Below are 13169 nucleotides of genomic sequence, written 5' to 3'. Positions count from 1 at the left end.
AGTTATTTTCACACAAGAAAGTTATTTTCACACAAGATCTTCAAAAGAATGGTGAAAAGATATTCAAGAAATTCAAGGGACAATTTAGCAGATTTATTAACTAAGGCATTGTCAATTTCAACATTTGAGAAGTTGATATACAGGATAGGAATGCTCGTCTCCCGAATATTAAATGATGTTTTTTATCAAGGGGAAAAAATACGAATTGTACTCTTTTTCCCTTAGTCAAGATTTTGTCCCATTGTGTTTTCCTGACAAGATTTTTAACGAGGTAGCAAATAATACGTATTACAAGATATGTGTACACTTGTTCCTTTCACTAGAATTTTTTCTCACGGGATTTTTTTAGTAAGGCTTTAACGAGACACATTATCGGACATCCAAGAGGGAGTGTTGTAAATAATATAAATGTGGATGTCCATAACTTCTAGGTGTTATTCCACCATTATGTGCACACCTCCACTACTCCTTCATTGATCTCCCACAACCCCATAATCTTCCCCACCTTCTCAAGGGTAAATATCATGTTTATGGCACCCTTTAATGTTACTCAATATGGCCCTATAAATAGAGGCATTGAAAATGATTTTGTACACACTTTGATTCACTTGAAAGAAATAAGAAACATCTCTCGTCTCTCTTGTCTCTCTTTATTGTTGTTCTTGCTTTCTTTTGATATATTATACTAACTCTTTGAAATTGATTTTATAACCACACTAATTTATTTTTATTTTTTTTAATTAAGAAGGTACTAATTCATATGTCAACAAGGTCACAGTTAGATATATCTAGTAAGGAGGTAAATTAATGTTTCAATTTGTTAGTATATGAAGGACACAATCATGAATAGGCTTTGATACTCTAGGATAGTGTATTTAAGGAAATGAAGTTTCTTCTCCTACCAGACTTAAATTACATCGGTTACCAATGTTTCTTTCATTTATGTTTCAAAATTTTCCAATTGAATTGCAGAATTTAGATTTTGAATTTTGAGATATAAATTTTACTACTCCCTTCGTCCAATTTAGGTGTGGGTGGCGGTGTGTGTTGTGGTTCTGTGAAATTGGGGTTTTGTGGCTCACACGCTGACAAATAGAGAGTGGGTAGGGGTATTGGAAGGGTTTTTGAAATTATTTATTCATTCATATGTTTTCAAACAACTTGTGTTGAGTGTGACCGTGACGGTAGAGGTGGGCATATGTACAGTCGTACAGATGGGTTTTGCCCAAACTATGACCACGTCTTTAAAAAAACGTGGGCATAGTTTCGGCAAATTCAAACCGAAATCCAATTTTTTTGAATTATGAATAAAATTTTGATTTAATATTTAACATTTTTGAATTGGGATATAAATTTTATAGTATGTTTGGCCAACCTTTTAGGAAGGGTCTGTTAGGAAAAACACCTGGTAATTAGAATCGGTGTAATTACTAGGGTAGTAATTACACAGCTTAGTCATTACACAGTATACTAATTACAATTTACAACAACCTATTTGTTTGTCATAACATAATTACAGTGTAATTACAAACATATTGTTTGGTTGTATAAGTGTAATTACACAGTTAGATTAATTTAAAAAATAAAATTTAATCATCAAAAATTAAAAGTTAATAACTGACAAATATGTGCCTCTATAAATGATATTAAATTAGGTATTTAAGATACAAATTGTTTCTTGAAAATATATTAATTAATAGTTATATGTTTGTATTGTTAAATTAAAATAGTATTTGGATCATTGTCGTGTGTAGGAGAAACTTTTAAGGCACTTTAACATGAATATTTTATTTGTATTTTCATTTTTGTAGGAGGAAGAAGAAACTCAACTTCTAGGCTAGAAATTGAAACTCGAAATAATGAAGTCGATTAGTTAATCAGGCTTAAAACTTAATCCGGTTCGAACTTATTTTGACTTAATTTGAACAATATATTTTTAATCCGAAAGTGAAAATCTAGACTGCCCAAATGACCACCTTAAGTTGACGGGGCAAGTATCTATAAGACGATTTGTTGGAAGAAGACTAAAGTCAATCAATCTTAAAATGTCTCAATTAGCAGATATAAAATTTAATTTGATGGTATAATTTTTTTATTTATTTTGTATACTGAACGGATTGTACTTTTAAAATTATGAACTCAAAATTTAATATTTATTAAATTCTACTAGATTTCCATATGTATATCTAACTGCAAAGATCATCACGTTTTCAATTTACACCTATGATAAATGATTTTAATCAACATTTTTAATTATAAACAATAATTTGAGTCACATTGAAAATTAAATAAAATTTTATTTTATTTAATCATTTGGTATTTGAAAATTATTAATTTGAATAATTCAAATAAGCGTTGTATGACACATAAAGGGGAAACGTTCCCTACTTAAAGTAGTAAAAAAATTAGAAAAATAAACATTGTGAAAGAAATAAGATCTTCCAATTGAGATTAATGAAAGAAATGAAAAGTAGATTTTTTGAAAGTTTCATTTTCCTTGTTTGGTATTTCGAAGGACGAATACAAAAGATTAAGGACACGTTTGGTCATGAGAATTTTTCACTTTTTTTCCGGAAAATTATTTCACTTTATTTGAAAATCAACGTTCCATGAAAATTCTAACTACAACTTGAAATTGTATTTGGAATTTGAAAAACACCTAAAACCTTATTTTCACTTTCAATACATTCAAACAACTAAATATTCTTTGCAAAAACTATAACAAAACACAACTCCATCTTCAACTCCAACTTCAAAATTCCAAATAAAGTGAATAATGTTTGGTTTTCATGGCCAAAAGCCTACTAAAGCTAGAAAGGAGGAAATTTGTTTTTTTTTTTTTTCTAAAGGTTCCTTGCCTATAATTTGTTTGAATAGGAAGGAAGGAAAAAAAAAGAGGGGAATTAAAATGAAGAAAATGAACAAGAAATGAAGTAATGGAGGGAAAGTTGTTGAATCTTCCTTCCACCTTTGAAACCATCCGAATATGAAAAGAAAAGTTATTTTACTGTCACATAGAAAGGTCCATTTTTCTCATTTCCTTTTCCATCTTTTTTCCTTCCTTGACATTCCTCTCTCTAAAGCAACAATAGAAAGAAAAAACTGAATAATAATGAAAAAGATATTAGTAGTAATATTTTTATTCTTTTCACACTGAGCAGTCGGACAAAAACACAGACTACAAACTTTAGGAATTTTTTTGGTTGAAGTTGTTCTTCTAGCTTTCTTTCCATTTCTCTTTTTCCAAACAAATATAAAAAGGAGGGACATATAAAGTTAGATTATTGATAATGGTGGGACTAATTAGCGGCAAATGAAGAAGAGTATGAATTGGATTAGCTGTTACATAGGTGCCAAAGTATTGAATAATGAATAATTAAAATTTTGTGTACCTATCTTGATTTTCTTTTTAAAAAGGAAAATCTTGTGGGGAATGACCAGTCAAACTCATCAATAAGTTCAGCTGATTTTGAATTCATTTATCTTACTGTTCGTTTTGATTTTCAAGTTTATTTAATTATTTATTCAAGAGATAGTCTGGCCTCATGTTTAATATATATATTGATGACTTATAAAGATGATTAGCGAAGACTAATTTATCAACTTTTTAGATTATGGTAATAATAATTAGATTCTCAAAATAAGGTTAATTGTCCGATTATTCAAACTTTTGTTGTTTATTTTGAAAAGTGTATGTCAAGATGAATTTTACGAAAAATACTATAGGAGAGGAAGAGCTTGTGGTCGGCCAAGTTGAAATACACTTTTTGCTAGAAAATTTGTTTTTGATCAATATCTTCAACAGTGCTTTTGAATGTCACATTAGAATAAAAGACATGGTATAAAGATTCTCTTTACTAATAATATTATATAAATGACCCGCTTTGGTAGAGCGGGAGATCTCCCAGATGGGGATCGCAGGTTCGAAACGCCCTACATACTTTCTCGGTCGAGCTTATTGCACAAGGCTTGCCTAGTGTGGTTTACCTCTCCAGTGTGATTTGCGAGCTATTAAACTGGAATAGAGTTTATCATGAGTTCATCCTAAGGGCAGTGGCTGTAGATTTCCTTGTCAATCAAAAAAATATATACATGGATGAAATCACTTCTAGTAATTGTAACGCCTTGGAAGAAATCAAATTTAAGTCTACTACCTAAAAGCGCGCTATAAGGTTGGAAATATCATTTTGTGTGTGTCAAAATAGGCTATGGACTAGTATAAAATCAATTAAGCATGATAATAAGTTTAAAAGGTGTATTTGAAGTGATATGGTATAGGGTCTAAGGAGAGCCCTCGGGCCAAGCCAAATTGAAATTACACAACGAACTAAAGTTTCAAATGAGTAAACAAGCCCCAGTTTTAAACGAACATAACTCTCAATCTATAAAGAGAGATGTGACCTATATATCACATTAAAGAACATTGAGTCTTGTTTGTACCGTCACAAATCGTTCGTAATTTGAGCTCTGTGCCAAAAGTTATGCCCATTTTACCGGACATTGCCCCGTCGGCGCATGGCTGCAGACTTTTCATTGTCGGAGCTCACAAATTTAGCACGTGGCAGAATGATTCTTATTGACAAATGAATATTTTCACATTACAAACCGCCAGAAACATCTTTACTGTACATTAACAATGATTCATCTGTCTTCTCTCTCTCTTTTGCCTTCATTATTGTTCAACCGATAGGCCTTGCAAAACTCTGTATCATATACTACATCTTTTTTCGATAAAGGTAACATCAACTTTGTATCATATACTATATTGTTTTGGTTTCTTGGGTATGAAAAAATTGAAGAATCTTGGAATCAGTAAAAGTAAAAATACTGCATCCAAGCTTTTATCATTAAGTTCTCCGTTTACAGAGTGCTTATATGTGGTTGTGTTGGTAAACGTACATCCCATTCCAAGGGCTTGGATTTAGATTAAAACTTCAAACCTTAGTATCGTTAGATACATGAGAAACAATGTCGGATGAAACTTTTAACAAAAGAAGCACATAGATGAAAGCAGAGGCAAGGACTAGCAACTAGTTGTAAATAATAGAGGAAATGCATAATTCAGAGAGACCAAACCTAATTGAACATACGCAAAGGAAAACGGAAAGAACAGATATAAGAAAATTGGAAAAACAAAAAACCCAACACTTCAAAATCTGAACTACAATTTGCTCGTCTTGTTAAAGCAAAACATTTAAACCTGATTTGTTGGGGTGCGCCAGGCCTTTTCCGTAGTGCAACGCTTAGGCAACGCGCAAAAGCCCAGGTAGCAAGCTACCTCGATGAACCTTCCTCCTAAGAAATTGCGGTAATATCGGCTGAGCCAATGGCTCAAATATCAAATATTAAACCAATAAGAAAAGATACTACACCTGATCTTAGAGAAAAAGCTGAGAAAGTTATACTTTGCTTTGTTCACAGGCCTCTCATTTTATAATGCTTCTCCAACTCTCTGCTTTCCATTTTCTATCAACGTGGGATGGCGAAACTTAATACACCACTCTTGCTCTTATTAATTCCCAAAAAGGAACTCAACATCTACATTTTTTGGAGAGTTTTATGTTCACCTTTCAAATACATAGATTTAAACACGAGAGAGCAAAGCTAAGAATAGCAATTAATGACAATATACTCAGAAAAATATTTATATAACATTCCAAGCTTAAAAAACTATTTGGTCAAGTAGTAAAGTATAAATAAAGGTCGATAGAACAGAGTTGTCTTTTTATACTACTCCCTTCGGATCAAAAAAAATATCCACTTAGTCAGTTGCACACCCCTTAAGAAAATACTAACTCCTAGAAAAAATTAAGTAGTTTGACTAAACTGGCTCTAATTAAATCGGTATTGGGATTTAATCAAATAACACTTAATAGGGGACAAATCTGAAAAAATAAGGTTAATTCTTTCTTAATTTGATAAGTGAACACTCTTTTTGACCCAAGAAAAAAAGGCTAAGTGGACACTTTTTTTGATCTGGAGGGAGTAGCATTTACCAAGATAATTTTCAGCTGCATTACCTTTACGGGTTTTGAAGGCACACGAAGGCTAAAATTAGCTAAAGAGATGTACCACAATTAATTTCTTAAGTCATAAACTCAATCAATATGGCATATTGGAACAGGCTGCAATAATTTTCTCAAAGTTGTGTTCCCTATCAATTAGGCTCTGACAACATGCAGCTAGATAAAGCATTTTTGTGTTAGCAAAAGGAAAAGGGATATAGATCAAGTCGAGATAGGTATAGATGTCATGCAAAAGGTATAATACCCACAAAGCACATTTTTTTTTTCTGGTAGAAAGAGGCCTTCTGTAATAAAAACTTGGCTGCACCAATGAAGATAAATGAGGTCTTGATGTGGGATGAGAACAGGATCACGGTAAAGCCACACTTCATTAGAAAACAAAAAATTATGGAGCACCCAGTGCAAACAATGATCATAACAAAGGTTTTGAGAAACATTTGCTGTGTCAACCAAATAAAGGTTGCACATACTAGTCACCCTCGAAAAATTTAAGCCAAGCATGACTTACTTTCAAATTTTCTACATCTTCAAGTTTACCAACACGCTTGAGATTTCATTACACAAGTTCTAGAGATGTTGATCTAAGGCATAATTATCAGCTTGTCTCCATGTTCAAGGACTCATTGTTTAATTTAGTCCTTACACATTATAATACATGGGGACTCATTTTTTTTTTTTTTTTTTCAGTTTCAAAAAAAAAAAAAAAAAAAAAAAAAAATTAAAAAGTGCTAAAGACCTAAAAGACATCAAAACAGAATTATAGATTCCAAAAAAGCTTCCAAAGCCACGTTGGTATCTGAATAAAGAGATAATCTGAAGTACCAGTTTCAAGGCTTCACGACAAAGGGAATAAAGTGTTGGCATTTACTAGTAAGTAATAACACAAAGCTGAAGCTGCTATCAAAACCACCAAGGTCTGCAATCAATTGGATTTAGGAGATCAGATCACTGATGATGAAATGCAATGTCCAGATAGTACATACTATGAGAGAAGGGAATAAATTAGCAGATCACATGGCTAACTATGCTTTGGAGTTTCATGATATATTACAATTCATTTGGAGCATTAGATGTACAGCGAAGGAGAATCCGAGAATGCTATGACAAGTTGCAATGTCCAGTTCTTAGGGTAAAGCCTGTAAAGGGTTGAAGATAACAGAAGAGATGATGAAATATAGAAGAAACTTATGGAATACAGTGATGTGGTGGCACACGGTCATACACATCTTTACAAAGTCCATACCTACCAAACATGATGCTTCAACAATCAATAGTTTAAGCCAGTTTTAGAGAAGTAATATAGGAAATAGGCTTTTCAAACGTAACTATGGTTTAGAGCAACTTAGAAGTTCTAAAGTCGTAGTAGTATCTTTTATTCTTTCAAGTTCTTATTTTTTACATGATTTAAGCTATTTGTTTGGATTGGATTATTAATAAAAAAAGCTACTGGGCAGTGCCTAGTAGTATATTAATCAAAACAAGAAAAGCTGAAGCTGTTATGTACCTGGAGAATGTGTATCACTAGAATTACCATGAATATATATATATATATGTATAACTATACTACTCCCCAAAAGCCTATGCATCCAAATGATACAATAAGAAACTTTTAGGTAGCTATTGACCAAAAGACATAACATAAGACTGATAAAACGGTAAGGTAGAATAATGCAAAAACTAACTTGTGGCCAAGAGTATCATCCGGCAGCCATTTATTTTTAGGTGCAAGGACTTCATCTACTGTGCTCACACATTTGGCATGTGGTAGCACGCTTCTTATTGAGAAATGTACACTTTTCGCATTCCCAACTGCCAGAAGCATCTTCACTGCACATTAGGCATGTCGTGGTAGAGCCAGCATTCAGAAATGTGCACGAATCGCATGCCCAACCTTCCAAATCATCAATCAAGTTTTGTGTTAATGATGCTCCTGTGGCAGAAGTTGCCTCTCCTACATCGTCGTCATCCAACTTTATGATTACGGATGGCCCAGCATTTGTTGTCCTGCGCTTTTTCCCACCACCTATTCTGCTGCTGCTCCCAGCCACATGTGGAGTTTTAGACACAGTAAGGTTGTTTCTTCCAGCCACATGTGCATTTGCCAAGTTTGTCACACTGCCTGCTCCAATGTTCATTACCTTGCTGCCCCCAGCTACCTGTAAATTACTCGAGCCGGCCCCAGGTTGTGGTAAAGCTTGTGAGCCCACAGTGTAACTCCTTGCAACTGCAACTACAGGTGCAGCATCTTTTGTTCCCATAAAGTTGCTGCCCCCAGCATCAAGCGGATTTTTTACTGTTCTCAAAGTGTTGTGTCCACTTATAGCAAGATTGTTGGAGCTATTCGTATTTACCCCACCAGCAATTAAGACATGTTTCGAACTTACAGTGTTTTTAGTGCTAGGTAGTTTTGCATTTCTAGTTCTTATGAGGGTCATAAATTTATCAGCTCTTGCCTTGACGAGCATTCTGTCCCTCGAACTCGTCCTTTTGCTGCTCACAGCAGTACTTTTGGAGCTCGTTGGTATGTTACCAAGAGCTCCTTGCGAATCCACATCTTCAAGACCATTCTCAAGTGCTCTAACTAAATTCTCAAAGTAGTTCTTAGTCACACTAGTCAGACCACTAAGCTTTATACGGAAATCATCAAATGTTTTGGAATTACCTTCTTCAACATTCAGGTAAATCTCCAGTTCCTTCTCTGCACAAAGGTGAAGCCTCTCCAAACCGGCCTCCGCCTGTCCTTGCAAGTACTCAAAAAACTGCCTTTTCGTGTGCTCCACATCAGGCAAGTAAAACCCATAAGCATAAGTCCACTTCAACACTCTCCTACATTCCACAATCTGCTTCCAGGCTTCTAAGATGAACTTCAATTGTGTCTCTGGAACGCTTTGCAATTCACTCAGCTCCTTAACATTCACTTCCCCCATTCTCCTCAAATCTTCTACAGCTTTCTTCCTTGACTTCTCATTAGCAGCCCATCTCTCGTAATAATGCGTGTATTTCTCAATACTTTGCTTGGCCATTTCTTTCTTTTGCTCGTCTTCGTTCCCTGGCTTGTACTTGTTACATGGATTATACCCGTGAAGCGCCCAAGAATCAAGACACAACCAACAAAACTGATACTTGCAAGGATCTCGACAAGTCATTCGCATACACCCTTCGTTCTTTTCAATCGGTCGCTTGCATTTAGGACAAGCCTTTGTGTAAGCCAAAATCCAATTTGTGTTCTCCGATTCCGCATTATTTTTCTCCATCCACTTAACCACCATATCACAATCAACTGGACGATGAGCTTCTTCCGTACAATTCCAGCAAAAATAATTCGAACAACCACACACAACTTCACAATTATCACTCCCTATATCAAATTCAACCGCGAAATCACATCCTGGAGCAGGACACCACTTAATCTTCCTGTTCTCCTCAACATAATTACGGAAAAGAAACCCGTAATACCTCTTCCTATCACCCTCCGACGTTAACCGATCTATGATATGTTGTGTGACAGCAACTCTACAAGACGGTTCTGGACAGCGTAAATTCAAACATCCAGGACCATCAGCTATCGAATTACAAATATACCCTTTCCAACATTCAACACAAAAAGGATGACCACAAGCCATCCTCAAAATCCCATCATCATCAGAAGAGGAATAATCCTCAAAGCAAATTCCACAAGTTATGATATGTTGTGTTACATCAACTTTTTTCTCCTGTATTATTTTTAACCCTACAGCTTCTCGAACCTTTGATTCATCAGCAAACCATTCTTCATGAACTTTATTGACACTCCAGTTATACCTACGGAGTAAAGCAGATGCTTCGGTTTTCGAAACGGAGAGAACAGATGAAACTTTGTTGATATCGTCGTCCATGAGACGACGAATATCATCATCGGATAAAACGACGTAGTTTTTGTTGTCTCCGGAAAGAAGAACATCGGAATCATCAGGATCATTACCGATGATGACGTCATCGTCTGAGGATGATGCGTCACTGTATCCACCGTTGATGACGTCATCGCCGCCGGACAGAGACTCCACGTCACTTCCATCGTCGTACATGTCCACGTCGGTCTCCATGATCAATGCGTGAAGGATTTTGTATTGTATAAGGTAAAAAACTGAAAAGTGGGGAGCTGAGTGAAAGTATTTATATGCTATTGTTGTTCTTCGGAACAGAAATTTTAGCCCTAAATTACTGTTTTTATAAGATGGTTGAGATCCGCATAGTGATTGGAAAATGTTCTATACAATTTTCGTGAAACTATGGGCCCATTATGTCAACGTGGCAAATACTATTTTCTTTTTATTGGACGTTTGGACATCAAAAAATAATAAAAAAAAACGCTCTCTTCTCTCTCATGCGATTTTCATGCAGGCCCTACTTCAGTAAACCCTAACTATGGCCACTCCGGGAACTGGTCAGCCGTTACCGACGACTGGCCAACCTTTGTTAATTACTTCCACTTCTCAATTCCCTCCCTTACCTTCCACGAAACCTACCGCTAACACCCTCACTCTTCCGCCTGATAACACGAACCCCAACCAGCCCCATAACTTTGTGAAGGCTCTTTCGAGAAATTCTGGTGACAATGGCAAGCAACCCTACGATCCCATTCCCATCAAGACGATCACTTATATTTGTTGATGGGATTCCATTGGTAAAGTGGATTGAAGCAGAAGTAAAAAGAATGGAATTGATAGAGAACCTTCAATATGTTATTGTTGGTAAGTTTTCTCAAGGTTGGCCTGATTTGGAAGAATTGTTTGGAAGAATTGAGAAACATTATTCCAGTGCAGTGTGGTGCTATAGGGGAATGGAAACTAGGTTTCTCAAGATATAGACATATATTGATTAGATGTTCGTTGTTGGAGGATTATATCAATATTATGTCAAAAAGTGCATATTACTTGAAATCATCTGATGGATTCACATACCAAATGAGACCTCTCATTTATGATTCTAAATTCAAAATTGATGAAGAAATGTCGATGTCCATGGCTTGGATCTCTTTTCCGTATCTTTTGCCTACGTTATTTGTCAAAGAATCACTTTTCACATTGGCATCAGCAGTTGGTAAGCCGTTACAATTGGATTTAGCTTCTACAAACAAAAAGAGATCAAACTGTGCCAGGATTAAAGTACAAATAGGCTTGTTGGGTGATCTTCCAAAGGCTGTTGTAATGGAAATTGAGAATGAGGATTCAAAGGAGATAAGGTATGTGAACGTTAAAATTCAGTATGATTATTTGCCCAAGTATTGTACTACATGCAAGTTACAAGGTCACTCAATAGAGGAATGTAGAATTCTTCATCCTGAGTTAAACAAAATAATGGATGAAGAGGCTGTTAAATCTAGCTCTGAGGAGAATACTGATAAAAGGATTGATAAACCAAAGCATAATGTGCACATTAGGAATTATGGTAGAATAAAAGGATTGATAAACCAAAGCATGATGTACACAGAAGGAATTATGGTAGATATCATACTGTTCAGAAGTATATGCCTAAGGTATTGTCAAGTGGAAATGTTGTTAACTAACTAAGGTATTTGTGACGACCCAAACCGATGAGTCGTGATGAGCGTCTGACCTCTAGCGACCAAACACCCCTATACTCATATCTGAATCTTACTAGACATCTAGGGCCCATACATGACTTAAACTGATCTCATAAATAGGCGACATCATGAACTCTGAAAAATCTGTATATACATAAACATGCCGAAAAAAACGGTCTGCAAGCCACCTAGGCCGCAACATATCTTCGTACACAAAAGAATAGAAGCCGACAAGGCTATATCATCTGACTAATACATACAACTATCTACAAACCTCTACTGGAATAAAAGCTATAGAAGGACGGGACAGGGCCCCGCCATACCCATCTATATACATCTCAAAAGAATGGCATACCAAAATAGATCGCAACTCCGGATCTAATGGAGTGCACCGATCGTCGCCGGATAAAAGTCCTACTGTCGGGACCACCTCCGGTTCACTCGTATCTCGCGAGCACGAACGCGGCCCCCGAGCAATGGGAGTCAGTACGGATAATGTATTAAGTATGAAAGGCATAAGAACAACACATACATGTAAGAGTCATGAATAAGATCTGAACTCATAAGCTGAAATGATTATCTACATGTACTTGTATGAACTAGTATCTGTATGTATCTGCATAAATCTGTGTAACTGACAATGCCACTGTGGGCGCATAATATGCATGCTCATGCCTATCAATGGAGGTCATACATCTATATATATGTACGTGTATAACGCCTGATATATGTGTGTGTATAACGCATGTCTTTCTTCTCATATCATATCGGCCTCTCTGCGGCCATCATCATATACATTGCTGCGGCACGTGTAGCCCGATTCTCATATCATCATCATAGTGGTAATGCATGTATAACGCCTATCTCTCTTCTCATACTCCACATATATCTAATATTCGCGTATATAATGCCTTCTGGTCACGGGTCAATGTAAATAAATATATAATCAATGTAATGCATGAGTAACTGTATACATAGAACTAGCTACATAAGACTGGACCCATGAACAGAAGGAACACTCATAAACGAGGTACATGAACATCAAAGACTGAAGTACTTCTAATGCTTCTAAGAGTAGAGTAATATGGAAGCTCGCTTACTCGCTTATTGTTCAAATCATGGATCATGCCAAAGGAAAGAAAGGATAGCCTTTAACATACCTCGAAGTATATCCAATCGTCCAACTTCTACCTCTCGAACTTGCAAGTCTACAATTAAGATAACATAGGCCTTAATTAGACTATTTGCCTCGCTTACTAACCATCTTTAAATACATATAGAGCTTAACGAATTATGGACAACATTTCCCTTGTAAGCTTAACAACCGTTCGACTTCCCATTCAATCTAACATCAACCATAATACCCACAACATGATGACAACACACACACACACACACACACACACATACACACACACACACACACACACACATATATACTTAAATCCATTTCCAATCATCTCTTAAAATAACCCCAAATCACTGTATTACCCTTCGTCAACTTACCACTTCCATAAGTGTCCTCTCTCTACTTAAAATCACTATAACCCTTGATAATAAACTCAAATACAAGGGTAGAA

General features: G+C 35.6%; 1 protein-coding gene and 1 non-coding gene across 2 annotated transcripts; both read right to left on the bottom strand.

Annotated features, from left to right (window-relative positions):
- Window positions 1-5208: 5208 nt before the first annotated feature.
- LOC132035605 (U2 spliceosomal RNA) lies at window positions 5209-5403 on the bottom strand. The gene has a single exon (XR_009409338.1). It is a non-coding gene; the product is annotated as a U2 spliceosomal RNA (small nuclear RNA).
- A 1316-nt stretch (window positions 5404-6719) lies between these two features.
- On the bottom strand, window positions 6720-10225 carry LOC132035535 (probable E3 ubiquitin-protein ligase ARI7). The gene has a single exon (XM_059425827.1). It carries the CDS (start codon window positions 10106-10108, stop codon window positions 7760-7762), a length of 2349 nt encoding a protein of 782 aa, XP_059281810.1. The 5' UTR covers window positions 10109-10225; the 3' UTR covers window positions 6720-7759.
- Window positions 10226-13169: the final 2944 nt, after the last annotated feature.

This window comes from Lycium ferocissimum, chromosome 10, assembly GCF_029784015.1.
Source record: "Lycium ferocissimum isolate CSIRO_LF1 chromosome 10, AGI_CSIRO_Lferr_CH_V1, whole genome shotgun sequence".
Lineage (NCBI taxonomy): Eukaryota > Viridiplantae > Streptophyta > Magnoliopsida > Solanales > Solanaceae > Lycium > Lycium ferocissimum.
The sequence above is the reverse complement of the archived record's forward strand: the minus strand, read 5'-3'. Positions and strand labels throughout refer to the sequence as shown.